We start from the raw sequence: 21,883 nt of genomic DNA on the forward strand, positions 1-21,883 counted from the left end.
AAATTGCTGTCCTCATTCAGTTTCTGAATTCAGGCTGTAAATTATTTTTAATATGAAAGTATTTGCATGGCTAAACAATATTACATTGATATGACGAAAGACACAGAGAGCTTCCTGAGAAACTTCTCACCTGTTCATCAGAAGTCATCTGAAACGCTCTTCGAAAAGAAATAATAACTTAATCAAACAAGTAAAAAAAAGTGAAGTTCAGCAGCTTCAGCAAAGAATGAAGCCAACCAACAAAGTTATATAAAACCCACAAGACACATCATTTCAGTATTGCCCGCTCCTCCCCGGAGCAGCTTCAAATCTAAATAGGGTTTGGAACACAGAGAGTCATCTGCTTTTCTCTAGCTGGGTGAGCATTGGCAACTACTTTAAATTTTCCCTTCGTTGCAGCTGAATTAAAACAGCTCAATGCTGTAAGAGCCACTTGAGTGAATTGTTTAGTTGTCTGGGGTCTTTCTGTGCTCGGTCTTGCTTTTAACAAACAGTTTTTCAAGGGCAGTTCTATTGAGGCCAGAATTTCCCATGTAATAAAAATCCAGCTTTTTGATTACAGTGGGAGCAGAGTTAGGAGTTTTCTTGTAGATTTCAATAGGAAGCAGAGCCAGTGCTGAAAGCTTCCCTTTCGCCTATTGAAAACCTGATCTAACCATGCCAGCCTTCCCCACCAGTTTCACCCAGCTCCACTCTTCTTCTTACGTAGCCTACTCACAGCTCAGCTGCCCCCTCCCTGCCTGCAGCTCCGGACACCGACACAGGCAGCTTGTCACCTCTGCCACTGATTCCCCCAGGCTTTGAAAGACCAGCTCCTGATAGCGCCCACATGGAGGTCGACCTGAGAGGTGCTGAGCTGAAGCCCCTCACAGATTTAGTATCTGTAGGCACGAGGAAAGGAAGGCACAACCTGCTGCTGCCTGAATTCAGTGCCATAGAAAAGCTGTACGTTCAAACTCAAAAAAAAAAACAAAACAAAACCAACAAAGAAAGAAACGTGAGTATTGGGGCCCCCCAAAAAACAGCAAATCCTTTGCTCAGTGAACTTTTAATCTCATTTACGCTTAAGCACGGTAAGGGGATTAGGTGTTTATCTCCTCCTACTTGGCATCAGAGTCTAAATGCTCATCTTCACTCAACTTCTCCATCCCCACCCGGGAGCCCATCCCAAACACCTCCTCTCCTGACACCTCCTCCCCTGCACAACCTCGCACACCCCCAGGCTGGACAAGAGGATGGAGATTTGGGGAGGAAGCAAACCAGCAACACATCAGATAGCAAAGGGCCAAACGAGAAAGCTTGCGAGCACGTCTGAAAGCAGACGTTTCTTATTCTAGGCTAAGAAAGTATTTAATGCAGCAAGAAATGCTGCAGGACAAGTTTTAGGGCTTTTTTTTTTTTTTTTTTAATACTAGGTTAAGGTAACAGTAAAAACCTACAAAGAAAATCAGAGGCAAGAACTCTCCTCTCCTGAAAAGACATTGATTTGAGACTTATCAGACTGTTGGGAGTCGAAATAATTATTCTGGTTTTCTATACACTGTAAGCAACTTCTGCAGTTAAGAGTACCCTTGTCATAGAGCACAAGAACGTGTAAGAGCTCTCACTGAGAACAGCAGCTTTCACCTGAAGTAAAAATATCCATGGAAAAAAAAAAAAAAGGCAAAATTTTGAAGACTCACTACCAGAAAAGGCTCCAGCTGGACCTTTGCCAAGTGTCCAGAAAGATTGCCCAACGTGGTACGATAACCAGGGGTGCTATTACTACGGGAGACAAAAGAGCAAAGGAAGGAAAATGAAAGGATCGGAAATAATTGGGTTTGGTTTACACAGGGGCGGACTGTTCCTTGTAACCCGGGCAGTGCAGTAACCAGGAGCCAAGGAAGAACAACTCCCCTGTTTTAAAACACTGGCTACCACAGTGGAAAGGGAAAATCACCACTCCACCTATTCTCAGGCTTTCAAGGGAGAAGCAAGGAGGCAACCAAGAAAACTGAACAGATCTTACTTCCTTTCACACCCGTATGAATCAAACCTCGATAATGCCGAGGGAGGAAAGTTCACCAGGAGAAGTGCTTCTCCCTTTCTGGCTCCAGCAGATACGCAGCAAGGGCAGATCCTGCGCTGGCAGCAGCGACGGTTGCTTGCAAAGTTTAGTCCCACTCACAGAGGCACCGTTTAGTTTTGCAAGGAGGGCAAAATAGTTTTAATTTGGGCTGTGCTTTGCTTTTGAAAGGGCTATGGGAGTTCGATCTCTTTATCGTTAGAAATTACGCCCACTCCTTTCTTCATCAGCTACCATGCTTGTTAGAGTCATCATGAAATATTAATTTATTCATTTTCTCCATTAAGGAGCTCTTCTCTTATTTAGTGACAAATAAAAACAAAATGAAGACTCTCTCATTTGCTGCCCTTGGATTTATTTAAAACCAAGTAAATTAGAACAGAAATTTTAATTCTGACCCTGAAAAAGATAGGTCAGCCTGCAACATTTTCTCACCTTCCTCCTCATTTTACCATTCCAATCACCCCTAGCAAAATGTAAACCAATTTTCAAATTAAAAATAAAACTGGTATTTTAAACTGACTCCCAATGGGATTTTTGTTCAGCTATGTATGGAATATAACGCAATTACAAATTCTAAGATCTGGGTCACCGTCCCATTTCAGCATCACTTTACAAAGCGCTGACAACCCTCTGTCAGGTTAGCACTGGTGTAGATCACGGATTTACACAGACAGAGGGACAATAAGCAGAATCTGCACGGCATGCAAAGGGGTAGTTCTCCTTGTCAAACTCAAGAGCCAAAAGGAGACCCAAAGCAGGATCTCCTTTACCGCCTGCTGCATGGTTTTAATCCAAATCAGATTATATATACATGGACCTTTGGCATCAACGTTACAACCTTCAAAACAAGAGAGGAATCAGAAATAGCAAAGCACACTCCCCTAGACACTATCCAAGCAAGTACTACATTAGAAATCCCCGTATTTAGTTGAGACTTTCCCTGATTCATAGCTTACACTGGTGATTGGATTTGCACCAAGTAAAACCATTTCAAACCATGATAAATTACCCCTTATTTAGATTAGGGATATTAACCGGTCCAATTAAATCAATGGAGCAAACTCCCAAGAGAGGCAGAAATATTCTAGACAGAAGAAGTCTGCATGGTTGAAGAGAACTGTATTAACATAAGATGTTCCTTCTACCTTCTGCTTCCAGGAACGAATCCAAATCATCTTTGTTTATTGTACTATTAGAGCTTGAAAGGACAAACATCTTGTTTAACAAGATTGCTTTTAAACTTTCCTTTTTTGTGTGTAACCAGCTATTTGAAATTAACTCTGTAGCCAAAACCATTGCCTTCCCACCATCAACACCCATTTATTTCTGCCTAAAACCAGCTATACTACAAGCAGCTGCTATCTTGATGTAACAGGTCGAGATATGACCTAGGATTTCACTTGGTTTCAAGCACTCCAGTGGAACAATTCCTTCTGTTTGAATGCACTATTTGTCAATTCAAAAAAACTGCAGGGGAACACAACCAGTTTCAACTAGATTTTATTAAAGTAAAAAACAAAAAACAAACGACCAAACAGAGGGGTTTCAGAAAGCATATCTTCAAAGTACTGAAACGTACAATTTTCTCGTTCAAATGACTTCTCATTTTAAGTTTTTTAAGAATAAAAGCCTGGAACATTTTTTTTTGAGGTCCAGAAAGACTCAATGTTCTAGCTCACCAAAAGTAAAGCCTTACCTCCCAACATCTCGCGTACTCCATGAATAAGCAGTTAACTCCCCAAACACCGATGAAATATTCAACTGTTTGAGAGAGACGCATTCCTACCGTTCACACTTGCTCATTTCTCTATGAGACATACAAGACATTCTATTCCCCGTTTAAAATGTTAACCAGAGTTTTTGCCCCCCTCTGCTGCCCGACCGCAACACAAGAAGCACGTGTCTCAGAATCAAGGCAAGAGCTGTGAAAAGGCTTTCATAGTTTAGTACGAAACTAGATAAACTCCGAAGAATTTTAGCAAGAAGACAAAACAGACTTAATTCACGATGAAGACAAATAGGCCACTGGAAAGCACTGAACAAATGTTACGTATCTTGAATAAGGTGCTTGAGAGAGGGAAGTAGAGGAACCTTCATAGGTATAATGTGTTATAAATTGCTTATAAGCTTTGTTATTATTTTTTCAGTTTCCTTATTGAAGAGAGCTCAATCCAAAATGCACTGGAGTCAATGAAAAGGCTTTCCTTCGTTTCAAATTATGCCTAAGTTCACCTTATCTCCCTTGTGCAGGCTAGGGCAAAAAGCATTTAAAAAGCAAACAAAGCAACCATGTTTGCGAACGTAATTAGACACAATTTAGCCCAAAGTATAGGAACTAATTTAACACCATGTCCACGACAAAGACAGTTTTAACTGCTACTTTTTCTCAAAACTGTAATAATGGTACCTGGTAAACGTCAGTCACAGGAGAGGCTGAAATGGACGTGACATGAAAAATACACTTTTTCAAAACCCTCATGTTAACACAGGGGAGAAAAAAAGACCTTTTTTTTTATCTCCCCTCTCCCCTGGGCACAGGCAACATGTCATTCCTCATGGCACTGTCCTGATGAGGAATCTTTTCCTGCTAGAAGCCAGAGACCAAACATTCAGACCCTCCAGAGGTCAGAAGGCTCATACTTTTTAGAAGTTTCAGAGAGTGAAATTCTAAATAGTACTTCCATGCCAAACAATAGCCATACATTCTCTACCATCTGAATAAGGTACTGTTTTTTAAGTAATAGCTTTTAAAGGCCACATTTTCACATGGAACAGCCTTTGTAGAGAAGAAAAAAGAATACAGAGTGCTCATACATAATCTTTCAGATTATTAACGGAGACAATCTAATCTTTCTATTGTTCCTGGGGTTTTAGGGGTATTTCTTCCCTAAAGAACTAGGTACTTGGTAAAATACATAAGTGGTTCATTTTAAACAGGTTGGGGGCCTGTTTGCTTTTCAAGGGGAAGGTCTGTGTTTCAAACGCATCGCCAAAAGGGAGCGTCAGAACATTCATTCATCCATGGGACACTAATGCACATTTGGGCTGTTTAGTCATCCTGCCTTCAGCCCAAAAAGCACCCAAGGATTAAGCTAATGGTCCATTAATACATGCCCTGGAGTGCCCTCCTGCTTTACTAAGGAGAAATATATCTCTCTAATTCCTACAGCATCATAAGACTAGCTTAACAGAGCAGAATTTTTCCTATCATTTGTTAGATTTATTTTAAAAACACATTTTCAATAAAGGTTAGCTGCCTCCAATCTGGCGCAATGGGTGGGAGGGACATTGCTACGCCCTCTCTGTATCTGTGCCCAAGAACGGAGGAAGGGAAACAGCTGGCTACTTTCCACAGTAGCTGGATTCGGCCAACGAAAAGCTCCACCATATGCCTGCACGCCATAACAAACATAGCTGCGACTCCCAGGCCTTGATTCAGCTAAGCACGGTGTTTCAAAGGCACGCTGGAGGGGAGATCCTGACTTTTTCTGGAGAAAAAGGTGGTTTTAGGTATAGGGAATTGCATTGCCACTGGTTGCATTTGAATAGGATTATTATATACTTCTGCCACAGTTATGTCAGTTGTATATATAGGGCTCAACGGCACCCAGAAGATAAGCTGGTTTTCCTCAGTTCAGGGATGGAGATCTGATTCTCCTTGATTTTGTCCCTGCAAATAAATGCAGAGAGAATGCACAAAGCCAGCCAAAAACCCTTCGCCACTTTTTTTTTTTTTTTTTCTTCTGCTTGTGTTCCCAGGCCCAGCAGGGCCCTACCTGGCTCGCAAAGCAAGCAAGCAAGAATAGCTGCAGGGCAACCTTGGATTTTCTCCCAGTTTTCCGTGGCCTTCTAGATGCGCGGAACAGCTGGCACGTATGAGGGTTCCAGCCACACTGCCAACAGCTCCTCCCCGTGTCATGGGTTTGGCGCTAAGCCCAATTTGGAAATTTTACACCAGTCCTAAGTCAGGCAGGAGGCTGCTTGAGCATTGCTGGGAGGCCATCGGGCAGCCTGGTAGGGGTCATCTACAGTCCCCTTGAACCCTGTTGTCCCAAGCAATGACCAAGAAGGTCATTTCCCTCCAGTTTCTCCACCTCCAACTTTCAAACTGAACCTCCCAGTTACTCTGGGAGATCACGTACACGCCAGACATGCGAACAGCTCTGCCTAAACCTCATGTAGCTTCTGAGCTCTCAACCTCTCCCATCTCTGCCTTGGGAATTAAGACACTTCTCATATCTCTTAAGACCAGCTTCCACCCAGTGCTGTGTGCAGATAGCTTTCTTTCTGTATCACTATACAGAGTCTTGCATATTTATATTGGGCTGCAAATTGGTTGTTGCAGCCCAGTATAAACATACAGGAAGAAATTATGGCATTGCATACGTTCAGTTTGAGTTTTTGCTCTTAAATTAAGAGAGGCACAAGAATTTCAGTGTTTGCAGTCTAATCAAATCTGATTTAACTGACAGTCATAATGGAGGCTCAGCAATTCTGGGATACAGGGTATTCTGGTTAAGTCACCTGCATGGGTAATTGGGAGGTTGTCTGGATGCCAAATAAGCCTTTCCTCAAGGCACAGAGGGAGGGAAAAAGGAGCAAAACCCTTGAAAAACATCTGTTTGTTTCTAGTTCCTCTTGTCAGGCAGGCTTCTTGCCAAAAGCTCATTAAAGGTAATTAAAGGGAGGAAAAAGTGTACGATCATATTTATTATGCAGATAAAGAAGTCTGGGGGGTTTATGTTAAAAAAAAAAAAAAAGAAAAAGAGAGAGAATGAAAAAAGTGTTGATACCTCTGCTTCTTGTAGGGTCCCATGTTTCAAGCATACCACATCTGGACATGTGATAGGAGAACCACAACCTTCTCGAATTGCCAGCTGCACGTACCGTTTTAGGCACTAGAAAAAAATAAAGAAAAGAGAAAAAGAAGTTATAGCCCACATGTTGGTAACACAGAGATGCTAGAGATGCTGCACAGCTACCACGTCCACTGCCTTAATTGGCTGTCCTGAAGCTCCAGCACACAGAAAACATCAGTTATTATAAGCGTGAATGCTACAAGTCATTACATCGGAAAGAATGCAACCAAGAACAATTAATTATGCATGACTTCATCTGCTGAGCATTGCGTTTACCTAAGTCAGCAAGTCAGACCTTTCAGTGCTAACAACCCCTACACTCTGCTAAACTGGGATTGGGGGATTAATTGGGGGGAGTATCCCCCTTTCATCCTAATTAACCAAGCTTCGCTCTTTTGTCTTTTCCTCCTGTGTTCTTAATTCAGACTCTGAGCCAGCAGCTTCCACTCTAGGAGACCTCATTTACAAGAAAGAGACTTCTGTTCTCAGCTTCATAAAAGGGAAAGGGGGTTTACAACCCGGTTAGGAGGTTATAATCTGCCCTAGAAGATGTGCAGTTATCAGTTCTTCCCCTCCTTCCCCAGTCCCCCACAGAGATCAGGTAATTTCCATGGTTTACCATGATTTATCATTAGCCTCTAATCTATTAAGCAGGAGTTCAAAGGCCATTTCCAGTATGGAGGCCTTCTTATGAATGCTTCCCAATTGTTTCATTACACAAAAATGGCAGGCTCTGTTCTCTGTTCTCCCCACATCTTATTTGGCATGCCAGTTTCAAATATATTCAGCTTGCCTTTTTAACATATATTATAGAATCTTTAATAAAATCATGGCGCAAAACTGGTGTGATGGACCAAAGAACAGTGCTTGAATTGTATCTCCAAACTGCATAGGTAAGGAAGCCAGCTCACTTCTAAATCAAACAAAACAACCAAGTCTCCTCAAAATAATGAAAAAGCATACAGCAAATTGCAAATCACTGTTAACAAAGTAACAAAACATGGATTTCTGGCAGATTTTGGTATCAGCTTGCATAGTTCATTGTAAATGAAAACCAACATACTTTACACGCAGGACTAATGCAGCTTTGTTCCCTACAGGTATATATTTTATGCCCATGTGATAAACCTCTCCTCTTCCTCAGTACTGCTGGCTTCTTCCCTCATTGCCCCATCCGTTTTCAAGAAATAAGTTGAAGTGTAAGGTCTTTGAGACCTCTGCCTCTCTGCCAACTTTCAGAACAGGCACTGAGTTCAAAAGCTACTCGGTGGGTTATTGGGAAATCACGGCCTTTCAGAGCATCAGCTCTGGTAAAGCCCCAGGACTCTTCACAAACTGTTTTTCCAGTATTTATAGACATTTAACATTCAAGTCTGCATTAGTCTGGACTGTTCTGAGAAGGCCTTGCATATTGTGCTGTGATTAAAGAAAATTCCTCATTTGTATTTTTATTGGAAAGCTGGTACCTTCTTAAATGTCAGGATAATTAGGACTTTTACAAATGGAAATGAGGTTTCTTTATTATTCTGTCTGTCTCTACTGAAACATCCACATGATTTGTTAATTCTGATGAACTATACAGAGATATTAGTTCGAGCAAGTAGAATCAGCTTAACTTAGTGGCATTTTAAATAAGCTTACTTTTGATTTGTAAATATTTGAAGTGTATTCATTTAGAAGAACGCAGGGGTATAACCTAAATGGTAAGATTTAAATATCTAGCTCATTAAGCACTAATGAATTCAGATCCAGCACGCACCCCTGTAAGAAAGGAGTGGAGCAGGCTCTAAGGAATTGCTGGTCCAAGTAGTATGTGGGAAGTAAGCGAGATCTTCACAGGTGACGAGCAAAAAAGAAATCATGTCAGTAACTGAAGGCAGTATTAGCTCCCCAGGGAATATCAGCCCAGATTTAACCAGGAAATACACTTTTATTATTCAAGCAGTCTCAGTGCCCTGTCCCATCTCCTCCCCTACCTACCCCAAAGGCATCTAGGCACAGATCTTATAAAAAGTCAGTTTAACCACCAGATCAAATCGCCCCGCTAGTGCTCGCAGCTCCTCCACAGACCAGTGAGCAGAAGCAGGTACATAACCACGATGGTGCCCAGGAGCAGGTACTCTAGAGACACCGGGGTTGACAGGGCCCTGATCACATCTGCTGCCACCACGGTCTGGGCATTGGCAGCAGGTGGCACAGGGAAAGCCACAAAAGTGCGCCCAGGGCCCAGGGTGACTCCCAGTGCCATTACTGATGTGGATGGAGGCTGTGGATGATCTGCTCCTGCAGCCCCACATTCACCATGCGCCTGGCGTTGACCGCATGCTTCAGACCACATCACAGGGGAAATGGGGTATCAAGTGCTCACTGCCTGCACACATTTCCTGCCTGGTTTGTGCCTGTACCCAGCCTCCACCATGAGCAACGCAAACAGAAACTTCTGCCCTCCAAGTCCCGTCCCCAAAGCCTGCACACGCTGCAGTGTGTGCGGTGCACTTCTTAGATACGTGGGTGATGCTCCAGCAGAGCCTTCTCTCACTCCCTCTCCTCATGGGAGACCTGATTACTTTCTGGATCAAGCCTCAGGGCAGCGTTTGGGGAAGGGGGAATGTTTGCTTCCCGCCAAAGCATTTAGTTTGCCTTAACTCCTCAGCAAGCATGGGAGAGCAACCTTTTACTTTTGCTAAGATCCTGGCTTCTGTCTCCTCTGGGGTGCTGCCTGATATTTAGTAATTTGTTTTGACAGCATGGTACAGTGGATTTGTATTCAGGGGGCAGCTCAGGTCAGCCAGTTACAGAGGGAGGACAAAGCCTGAGAAGTTACTGCAGGCCTCGCAGCAGCCCAGAGGCTTGTTCTTAATTTAGACTTCCAGGACAGAAGCTCAGAGCTCTGGCAATTACCCTTCCGTGCAAGGATGGGCATGAAGCTCTTAAGGAGCTTCGATCCACAGTATGGATTTTGCAATCAGTTTCAATATGCAGTATCTGAATCATTAGGGGTACCAAGCCAGGAGAACAGAGGTTTCTGAGGATTGCTAATGCGTCTGGATTCTCCTTCTCTTCTAGCTCAAGGCTTGGTGGTAAGTGAGGACAGGTGAGCAACCGGAGCCTTCTGCGAGACTTTTAGAGGGTGCTGTGCTTTCAGAGGGTGACCTGAAGAGATTTTATAATAGTTCTGTGCAGTGCCATGGATCTTCAAATGTTTCACAGAAAACCTCCCTGTTAAATAGTTTTTACAGCTATTATATCTTTTGCCTTGATTTTCTGTGCTTGGAGAAGGTGCTGTGTGTGCAATTCAAGAAGCTGACGGAAGGACTTAAAGGTGCTGGGAAACTCGAAGGAAGCATTTAACATTTGCCACTGAAGAGTTAAGCTTTTTACCTAAGTCTGTACATGAACGAAAATGTGACCTTTGTGTTCCCTCTCTCACAAGTTAGCAGCAGAGAAGAGACAGTGGAAAATCACTAACATTTTAAAATACGCCTTCATTTTAACAGTAAGACTGTTTTTAGAGGGGTTTTACTATTATTTACAGCTCAGCTACTAATTTAGCTACTTACTTGAAAAGTGGCAAATAGAAGTATCTGAAAAGATGTACAAGCTGCAAATGCGATGAGAAGAGGATTCAATGTCTATGGAATGAATCCTGACTGACCTTCTCAGCAATATGTCCTCCCACACTATGGAGAATACCTTATACAGACATAAAACGCTAAGACTCTTCATGCATTTTGTCTACAAAAATCAGCAACATCTCAGGAAAACTGCACACACTACACATGCTACTTAATTGCTCTACAAAGTGAACGTAAGATCAAGATACTCGGCCTTCTGTGGTATCAGAGTTCCTTGAAAGGACCTTAATCTTGACATCCAAGAAATCACCAGGTCTGAACACCCTTGGGATACACTTCTCCACCAGTTTCCCACACTGCAGTGACTTACAAGCACGAAGAGCGGTCAGTGGCTGCAGAGGTCACACCACAGAACCCGTGGCTTACAACAATAGTCACACCATCGTCTTACTCTCCATGGCCAGAGCAGGTCACCAGCAGTGACCTTCCTACCAGCACAGTGAGGTTTCCACATATGCGCCACATAGTCAAGGCAGAATGGTTGAGGCAACAGACTAAAAGTCTACTGAGGTCTTGCTGAACAGGTTTGGATCCTGCTGATTACAGAAGAAATTGGAGGTTTGGCTCCATTCCGTTCACTCCTCAAATAAATGGGAGACACCAACACAAGGAATTTTAACTTTCATACCTGCAAGTACACCCTAATGAGTTACGTTCAGTTTACTCAGATTTTCCCCACAGAACAACTATACCATGTACATATCTGTGTTCTGGGATACGTAACAACATCCTGATGCAATCAAGCAAGAGGGATCAATTAAAATGTGATAATTTAATTTCATCAGTAAAACTCAGTACACCTAACAGAAGGTTTCGGTGCTAATCTAACTTTGCCGAGCACGCTTTGCTCCTGCTGGACTACTATCAACTTCAGTGGAAAGAGTACTACAAGTAATTTTTTCTCCGCCTGAGATTCATAACGTATAATGACACCTTTTTCAAATAATTTGCTGTCTAAGCATTTTAGGGCAAGAATTTTTTTTCCCTCTTATGCCATTTTTGTCTTTCAGGCCATCACCTTCCTCTATTTAATAAATGAAGGTCAATATCCATTTACTTACTTCACAAAATGCCGTTCATGAGTACCTAGTAAATTAAGGCCTGTAAAGTACCTGGATCAAATTATCCTGCAACACATATGCATTTCTTTTTTGTCTTGCAGGACTTGTAAGAAAGATTATGATTTAGGCAAATATTTACATATGCCCCAAGTATGCATTCGTCTCCTGGAGCTAAGGCTTTGTTGAAAGTGTATGTTGTAACATGAGGTAAGAATCTTTAAAAAAGCACTGAAAAGCCCAATCCAGGAATGCATGAACTAATAACATAAAAAATTCCTTCTTCAGTAATGAACACTTCCTCTGATCTTCAAAAGTGTTTTCTATGGTCAGCTGCAAGCCCCAAGAATAGAAAATTCTGTCCAGGCTATTCATGGATTCTTCATTTCAACACATCTCCTACATGCTCCTCTAACTTCAACTTTTTTTTCCCTGAAGTATATTGTACAGAGGAGATTTTTAAGGTACTAACCTCCCCCCCAAAAAAAAAAAAAAGAAAGAATCTGTTTGGCAATGTATTTAATCTGCCAAGGGTGCCAAGGGACCATAACAGTACTGCATTTTAACATAAGAATGAGTTCAAAGTATAATTTCAGTATTATCAGTATTATGTTGCTAGGTAATGATGTCACAAAGGCACTATATCCCCCTCCCTGTGAAATCTTATGTTTCTATTCAAAGCCATTTTCAGATAATCTCTGTACCAGAGACAAAAGATGGATCTCAATCATTCCTACGTACTGCTTTTTCAAGTACCTTGGCATGTTCCATTACCTTGCTCGTCTCCCATCTGCATGCAGCTCTTCAGCTCCCTAAATGCAGCCTCATCGTTTCGGATGCAAAAGCATAGAGGGAAACCGCACATGTGATGTGACAAAATTGAACAGGTAGTTTTATTAAGAAACATGGAGGGGTGGATAGGAAGAAAAAAGAAACTGAAAGCACTGGCTTTCCTGTCAAATGCTACAGATACTGCTGGCAGCCACTGTGCAGTAGTTCATAAAGGATATGTAAGGGAATTTGTCTTTAATTAAATTGCGGACAGGGAAAAAAACGGATCTACAATACTCCTTAACCAGTACTAGGGCATGATCTACATTAAATATGAAAATGCAAGAAATGATTGAAGGCATCTTGCCAGAACAAGAAGGTCTTTCCTACTAATGTATAACTTGAAGACGATTTCAATTTCAGGAAAATTAAGAAAACCTCAGGTTTCTATCTCAAAATCCGCAAGGCTGATTTAAAATGTTATATCCCTTTTCCAGATTTGCCCTCAAAACTATATTGGTTTGGGTTTGGGGTTTTCTTAGGATTAGTCTTTTTACAAACTCAAAATTTGGGGGGAGGGGGATATGTGAAAAAAAAAAGACTGTATATGGAGAGAAAACTTAACTTTTCACTTGGCATGCCAGAGGGTCTTATGATTCAGAACAGATCAACAGATAGGCATTTAGTTTTTGTTTAATTTCTGGGCAGCGTTAATGTACTTTTTATTCAATAAGACAAAACTTTCATTTCTTTCTTATTTACAAATGTTATCTGTTCTTCAGTGCATACACATGACAATGTAGTAGTCATACAGTTTTAAATAGAATAAGTAGTATTACTGACTTTGGTGAGATGATACCTGTCAGAACTCTAAATTTAACCACCTGATCCACTCAGCATTTAATCCATTGTGTATGCAAATAAAAATACCCCCCCAACAGTACTCATAGTGTTTATGACAGATCTATATAACATTTAGTAATATGTTCATCATTGTCATTACATCTGCATTTCTGCATGTGCAATCTCTGTAATGGGCCAGTTGCTTTCAATGTGTGGTAATCAAACTCCTGGAATCTCTCAAGTATTTCTAAACCGATCTTAAAACTAGATTAATTATGTCTATTGGCAATTAGCTTGGAGGCATCTGCACTTCACTTGGAAAAAAAATGTGAGGCTTTTCCAAGTAAAGAAAGTTTTTTAAAAGTACACCACAGAAATAGCCATTTATTAATTTGTTATAGATTAAACTTACGATAGGCAGGACAAAAGTGAAAAACAAAGTCCAATGAAACATGCATTTGTATTTCCCAGTCTATATTTTAACTGTTAAGGACCAGATGCAGTGACAAATGAAGTTGCTTTCAAATGGATAGGGAATCAGGCCACATAAGAGCCTCACTGAGAAAGATGCTTGAAAGAAAGTGAAAAAATGCCCCTTTAGCCTCAAATGACATATGGTCATCTCATGGCTCAGTAGAAGGGGAGGAATAACATCACTGACAAGCATCTCATTTTGTCAAGTGAAAACAACAAGCAAACAGGGTAATGGACCAGAATATAATGGCCTCCCGCTGCTCCACAAGCCTATTTTTTAAGGGATCTTTTAAATATATCTGAGCAATGTATTGTCATCATCTTTGTCGCAAAAGATCTCCCACCAATGGTGCTAGATTCTGCTCAGATAAACAGTCTAAAACCAATTTACACATGGCCCGCCACATCCTGGCAGCCTTTCACAGAAGTCAGGATAGGTTCCTGGTAATCACTGCCATGAAGCGGCACCACCAAACAGAAAAGGACCAGAGAACAGGACGGGAGAAACTCACCCTTCCCAAAACTGAACCAGTTGTGAATACCATTCCTCTTGCAAACGAATCTGCAACGGGCCAAACCTGGCCTTACCAAGAGCTACAAAACAGACATGACCATGAGGCTTATGTCACAGGCTGGCTTAATTACTGTGGCACTCTGAGGCATTGACCACTTACTTCACATCTGTTTCTTCATTTGTTAAATGGAGATAACAGCAACTTCACCGATGCGGTGCTGTCATTAAATGTGTTAGTTCCCTCTTCCTCACCTGTCTTCCCTTGGCCACCACCCACATGCTGCCACCTCTATTGACTTCAGAAACACGTAGCCCCTCTTCCTGAATAGTAGCATCCATCAAAAGGCAATAGGTACATTTGTGCCCTTTTGGTACCCCTGCTCACTCTGCTTTTGGTGTGACTCTGCACAGAAATGCATGCAAGAAGTTTTTAAACCATCTAAATTACCATAAAAGTGCTATGAGTTCAGTGCCAATATTAGCAGGTGTGGGAATTTTCTTTTTTATAACCTTAAAACAAAGTTATTATGAAACATTTCAAATGTTGAGCTGGGAAAAAAGAATCCAAAATGTCAAACCTTGACAGCTTGCTACCTGTGGGCGGAAGCAGAAAACAATCTGAGGTGAGCTTTATATAAAGTAAGTGGGGCATTGCAGCACAAGGTCTGTTTAGGAAGAGGAGAAGGTAGGGTTCAGGTGCAGCCGTGAGCACATGCAGGTGTCTTGTAGGATGGGGGAAAGAGGAGGAAGAAGAGGGGACCAAAGCCCTTCTTGGGAATTAGCACAAAGAAACAGAAGAGATACTAAAACCCAGTGTTGAGTAGATGAAGGCAAATCCAAATTTTCCCTTACTCCTAAGTTTTACTAAGTAGCCTTTCACTGGAGTATTCATGTACATTTGCTCCATTTAGCAGGCATCCCACGCTCTTTGTCATCTGCCTCCTCCTTGTCTTTGACCTACTCAGTCTCCTCTGCTCTCAGGCTTTTCTGACCACTCTTTTTGCTGATGATGCCGATCCTTCACATCAGTTTGTCTCCACTTCTCCAGTGCTCCCCTGCACAAACGACCTGAGGCTTCACAGCACTACAGACAAAATGTCAATATTTAGCCACCCGAAAGAAGGCGGCAGGGCAACACACAGCTGCTCCTAAAAAGCTTAAGGAAAGCAGAGGAGCCTTAAAGTGTCCTGCTGGTGAAGTGCAACAGGGAAATTACAATTCCTGGAAGGTCTTCCCCTTCCCCTCTAGCAAAAGTAGCTGGCAGCAGCATGCAAGCTCCTCTCTTGGAGGCTGCAGCCTCCCAAGCCCCTGACTTGCCCATGTCCAGCCCTGGCCTTGCGGTCACACGTAGCTACAGCAGAAAATCTTGTTCTCCCAAACACCTTTGGATCACCGTCTACTTGTAGACAAGCCAAGACAGCACAGAAGCTACCTGTGCTTCTATTCAACATTGCACGCTGACTTCTACTTTTAAGGTTGCATGAAGTTTAATCACATTTAGACCGCATTGTGTGCACCAAAATAACAAACAGGTGGATCACCATGATATTTGTTTTGCACGTTTTGTAACACAGTTACCTCATACACTTCTCAGAAGTACAAGACCCAACAAAGAATTTGCTTGGAAAAAAAGAAGGGTGAATCATGCTAGTTCTGCACAGACATGTGCTGAAAACACAGAAGCAAATACATAAAAGTATCTGCTGTTTTCAGACTTTTGTTACATGTTGTCTTAGGTATCTCGAACCGTGTTCCAGTAAATAACACACAAGACGGATATAAGCAGCTGCTTGATGTAAATAGCAGCAATGCCATTTATTGCTCACCTGGCTCTCATCAGGACTCTGAAATGCTTAGGAGGAGGGGGAAAAAAGAGGAAAGACAAAACCGGACAGATTTGGCATGTGGGCATTTTTATTGACCCCCAAACCCATGTTTTTTTTAACAGCACTGCACTAGTTCACTTCTGGGGAAGGAACTAGTTCCTTCCCCAGTTCCACTAGCAATCTTACTACACCTGGTAAAATCTCACCTCCATGACTGCTTACAGGCTACAGGAAGAAATTTTTCACTATGAGGGTAGTGAGGCACTGGAACAGGTTGCCCAGAGAAGCTGTGGATGCCCCATCCCTGGAAGTGTTCAAGGCCAGGCTGGATGGGGCTTTGAGCAGCCTGGTCTAGTGGGAGGTGACCCTGCCCATGGCAGGGGGTTGGAAACAGATGATCTTTAAGGTCCCTTCCAACCCAAACCATTCTGTGATTCTATGATACAGACTCGCACCGAGTCCTCCACAGGGCCCTTAGTATTTCCAGTGTTACCGCTAGTCCTGCACTCCTCCCTACTGCTTCCAAAGGGTCATTTATGGTGTGCCAGCTACCAGGGCATTTCTAGCAAGAGGAAGCAAGGTGCATGCAATCACACCACTCATGGTCTCTCCCAGCTGTTTTCCCAATTTCAGCCAGGTTTTGAAAAGATGGCAGTCTCTAAGATGTATACTTTCCAGCCAGTCTAATAGGCGCCAAAACCTGGGCAACAGGAAGGATGACTGGCACGACAAAAAACAAGGCAAGCAGAATCAGGAACAGATGAGACCCCCCTCCCCTTTTGGGAACCGGGCAAGTAGCATAAAACCATGCAGCTTAAGCAATATGTATATTGCTGAATACATTTATGTAAAAGTGTGCACCACGGCATGGCACTCCACAAAGGTTTTACAGGTACAGAAAATGACCTGAAGTGCAGTCCTCTAAAACTTTTGCAGATAAAATGCACCTCACATCCCTGCCCAACCCTCTTCAGAGATCAGTCTTTCATTCGAAACCAATATAGTCCAAACACAATGAAACCAAGCCATAAGGTACACTATAGCCGTTTCCAAATTCTCGGGATGTGTAAATGTGTGCTTTATCTCACATTTCAGTGGAGTCTTACGCTAAGTGCAACAAATGTTGAGAAATACAAGGCTGATGCCTCTTCAGACCTGACTGGGCTACCAAGTAAGATGGCAGGCATGTTCTGCAAGCCATCTGCTTTTTCTTCTCTGAACAGAGATAGTAAAAATGTTTATAGCTATTCGAAAAACTCCTGTCTTAACTAGCAACATTCCACCAAAATGCAAACATACACCTTCTTAAACACAGTTTACTTACTTTGGCTAGAATACAGCTTTTACAAGGTATAAAGCCTATTACAAGAGTTTCTAAGCTGAAAAAACAGCTGTACACAAGTCTAACAAATTTAAATTCCTTGGTTTTACAGGCTACAAGCGAAAAGGAGATATAAGCTTGCACCCACAGATGCCTAAATTGTAACAATTTCCAATTATTTCCACAGCCAAAAATGCTGTAGTGAAAAATGACCACAGATGCAGAATCATCATTACAGTTAGGAAAAAAAAATTTCATGTGTAACAGAACAAAAAATTAACAAAACTAATGGTTTCACCTTAGTAGAACAGAACCTATTATGACCATGTCAAGTCCTTTTCTATTTCAAATTTAATACTACTCTTGGATCTATCAAATTAAACTTAGTAATAAAAAAGAAGAAGCAGCTATACAAGCTGAAAGCACTGCTAGCTGAAAAACTGATATGGGCTTGATCCCATAGCTCACAGTTGACATTCTTACCCCAATATCTGCCTTAAGGGGAGTGCAAAGGTATCTAGAAGCACTGGCATGGGTGAAAGGAAATTTAGGGCATTGCATACCAGTGCAGCTACTGCAGGCTGTGCCCCCAGCAATCCCCCATGCAAGCCCCGGAACCAAGGCACTCGTGGCAAGGAGCTTCTGACACTGCTCTTTGGAGGCTGCCCAAAAGTGCAACTCGTACAGCCTCCCAGAAGGTGCTCTGGGGTCAAGACGGAAAGCCATATAAGCACGTTAAAAGTTTCCAGAACTTTTTGTTATAGGATACAAGACCTACGTGTCTCTGTTGCATCAGCCCAGACATGTCCATCGGGAGGATGTTCAGACACAGGCAAAACCAGCCAGACAAAGGGTAGACATGGAGCATAAGCAGAGTTGAGACACATTACGCCCACTGAAATAAATAGAGCATGTCTAAAGGGTTATCCCAGCTGCATTCGGCACTCGCTCATGGCTGGCTCTTGGTTTAGACAAAGTCAGCAAAGTTTGCACAGATGCCAAACAACTGTGACTGTACTTTCCACTTCGCTGTCATGGCACTGGAGAGCCAAGCTCAGAGCGGATGCTCTTCCCATTTCTGGCCAGGTAAGGGGTGTATGTGTGGGGTGGCAGCTGCGGCACCAACAGGGGACAGGTGGGGACAGCAACATCCCCAGCCATCACCAACATCTCCCTTCCCCAGTCCCCTGGAGGAGTGGAGAGCCCAGTTCTGACTGGCAGAGTCCTCAGGAGTCCTCCCTTCCCCAGGGGTGAAAGGGTTACTCTGCCCAGCTAACACTGAGGTTAATGTGCCATTCATGATACTAAATCAGAGCCACTGAATTCTTGGAGAGGAGCTGTAAAGGTATCAGCTTCTCCAAATTGTTTTAATTTAAAGCAGATTCTTCATACCTGCCTGTTAGGTTAAGTTCTCTTAAAACTTTTGTTACAAACTAAAATACATGAATGTTTTCTGGAAGTCGGTATGAAAAACAAAATCCATGAAGTTCAGGCTGAAAACACATATTAATCAATCTTATCCTAGTTGTCTGAAACACATAGCTAGATTCTTATCCCATTTAAGCTATCCTGAATTCAGAGTAAGTGAAGATACTCTCACTCAAACTGGCTTCACAAATAGATTTCTTCCATGGGTTCAAACAATAAAAGGCAAAACTTAAATGTACTTGCTTGATGCTTACCTACAATTTGTTGTTAAAAAATAAAACCAAGTACATTTAATCTGGAGTTAAAAAAAACAATATCCCTCCAGTGGCTTCTGACCTGTTTCCAAAATCCATTAGTAACGTACATTGAAGTCACAATCACCAGAGAAACTGGGTCCATTTTTCCAGGCTGACAAAGAGACCAGAAAAGTACTAATATCTGTAGGGCTTTTCTCAGCTCACTCAACCTCCACCTTTATCATTTCCACCAGCTTTATTTGATCTGAATTTGCAGGACAGAATGTCCTCACTGACAACTATAGGCAATGCATGACCTGGGCAACACCTCTGCAGCACAGACTGCAGATGCAAAGGTTCAATAGGCCAAGGTTCATTTTTGTTTACGTTTTCTGATTGCTTTTAAAAATTACATGCAGGACTTAAAAGGTCTCTGAGTACTCAGAAAATTGTAACGATGAAACAAAACCTCACAGCTATCCTATGATGTTTCAAGATTTTGCTTCAGAAAAAAATAAATACTGAGACTGTGTATAGACTGTGTATGTTCTCTGACAGTCTTAAAATGCATCTTTTTTCCCATTTACTACTGGGATTTATTATTATTTCCTATGGGAATGTCTGTTAGAGTTACAGATTATCAAAAGCAGAATGACAGAAGTCTTCTAAATAAGGCAAGACAGACTAACACCAAATGTTCTTTAGGAAAGCATCCTCTGTCAGTGTAGATAACACACGTTTCTTGTACAGGACCAGCAAGCCCATTTCGCAGTTCTGTCTATCTCCCATTACCCTGCTCCTGTAGCATAAAGGCGCTGCTAGATCTTACCGATGTACAAAACATGCAGCAGCATTCCTGAAGAGTGGTCATCTTATCCAGGGAATATTCACAGAGACATAGCTTGCAAGTGAGCAGGGGCTCCAGAGCTAACTCTCCAGCTTCTGACTCGTCGGCTGTCATGGTGTGAGGACAAGTCTTCCCAGCAGAATCCATTCACTCATTAATGGTCCACTCAGCCTGAAAAGAGAAATCACGAGCTGAAACATCCCACAAGCCATGTAGTCACTTCTCATTGACCTGAGAATTTACAGCTCAGATCCACAAAAGCATACCCAAATGTACTACTTTGGCATCTTGGTGCCAGTCTCACACTTCAGGCCATTCAAAATTCACAAAGAAGGTGCCTGAGAGCCCACCTCACCACAAGACCTGAACTGGGTTGGGTTCTCAGGAAACATTCACCTTGCTGGCACACAGTCAGGCCATGTATCATCATATTAATAAAAAACCAAACCAAAACTCACACAGATAGGACATTACCTATGTTACATGCAACAGTGTAGTGGTCAGAGCCCTCACCAAAGTCCTAGGAGCAGGGATCTGGCTTGGGACAATGAACTCTTAATTAAAAAAGTAAACTATGTTTATATGTACACATATATATATATCACTGTGCCCTCTCAAATGAGTTTCAGAGTCAAACCCTTCCCATCCCTATGAATCCTTGGGTCTTCATTGCATCCACACTGTTTCAATGGGTGTCTCCACTCCCATTTCCCATTCCAGCTGGTGTCTCGGGAGCTCTCCTGGGCAGTGCAAGGTGACGGCAAGCACAGATTCCCCCTTCCTAGGCAAGCACTTAAAACATTTAGCCTGTAACGTAGGTGGTGGGTACCATGAACTCTGCCTTCTCTGTGAGTTGTCACTGAGGTAGGAGGCGGGCTGTCCATTGCAAGAGCAGTGGTCAAGGCATCTAAACCCAGGAAAGGGTTTCAGTTTGCACTTCACACAGGGTCGGAGCTTAAATCCAAGCGAGTAAGAGTATTATGTGCACTCCTCTCTTCTGCATTGCCTTGACTATGCCAGAGAGCTGCCTGCTGTGGTCTGTAACTTTTGTGCATCCCACTCCCTGGCATCCAGCTCTTCCATATATTTCATAGGGCTCTTAGGCATCTCACTGAAGTTTGTGAACCATAAACAGAGTGCACTAGCACTTTGACAGGGAGATGGTCAGAATAGCTGTGTTTCAACCACATATTATGTCCAAGCGGTACTTGGTGAAGAAATTTCTATCCTTTGAGAAGCAACAAATGGAAATATCGTGCTCATATGTAATGTTTTCTGACCTAGGCATTTGAGAACAGTGCACCATAACCTTAAAAAAATTCAGGACCCTCTTTCTTACACAGTAACACTGAAAGAGAAAGTAAAGAGACTATCCTCATGCTTAAGCTGAAACAATGGAAAGCAAATTTGCAGATTTTATTCACCTCAAAATAGACAGCAGAGTTTGGTGCAGCATTTAATGCACAGGAAAATCTACTACCATTTGCAAGAAACTTGACCCAGCTTCCACAGATCTGCTTCTCAATGCACTTATCTGATGGAAAGAAGACCTTCAAACACACTTCTTGCAAGCATAGACCTGGTGGCTGGCTGCAGGCAGCTGCTTGCACCAGCGGAAAGCAAGAGGGCAGCTCTGCTAAATAGAAAAAGCCACATCACAAATGGAGGCTGCATGAACATGAAAACAACAAGGGATCAAGACCTGTCAGATCTGACATCTCACAACGCAAACAGGAGGCTCGAGCCCTTTGGTCCACTTCTCCTCGCCTCCCCTGCAGTCCCGAGCATCCTCGTGGCCGGGCTGTCAGGTCACATTTGGCAGCACGTCACTGCTGCCGTTTCGTGGCTGCCGGAGCGGCCAGGCCAGCTGCAGCCAGTCAGTGCGTACAGGACGTGCCAGCTTGCAGTACCTGGTTAATTCCTCCCCAGAGGGGGAAAACGATGGTGCTCATGGAGTTCAAGGGGTCAGCGCACGTGGAACCTTGCCCCACAGCTCCCACCTC

General features: G+C 42.6%; 1 protein-coding gene across 4 annotated transcripts in view; it reads right to left on the bottom strand.

The window, feature by feature from the left end:
• RNF144B (ring finger protein 144B) overlaps nt 1-21,883 on the bottom strand; it is a 98,565-nt gene that overhangs the window by 16,955 nt on the left and 59,727 nt on the right. For all 4 annotated transcript variants that reach the window (XM_063325819.1, XM_063325821.1, XM_063325820.1 and 1 more), the window contains exons 2-3: nt 19,863-20,051; nt 6,862-6,966 (exon numbers count right to left, since the gene is read on the bottom strand). In XM_063325819.1, coding sequence (XP_063181889.1) covers nt 6,862-6,966; nt 19,863-20,027 — 270 coding nt within the window. In that variant the 5' untranslated portion in view covers nt 20,028-20,051. The remainder of the gene's footprint in view (nt 1-6,861; nt 6,967-19,862; nt 20,052-21,883) is intronic.

Source organism: Chroicocephalus ridibundus, chromosome 2, assembly GCF_963924245.1.
Source record: "Chroicocephalus ridibundus chromosome 2, bChrRid1.1, whole genome shotgun sequence".
In the NCBI taxonomy this organism is placed as follows: Eukaryota; Metazoa; Chordata; class Aves; order Charadriiformes; family Laridae; genus Chroicocephalus; species Chroicocephalus ridibundus.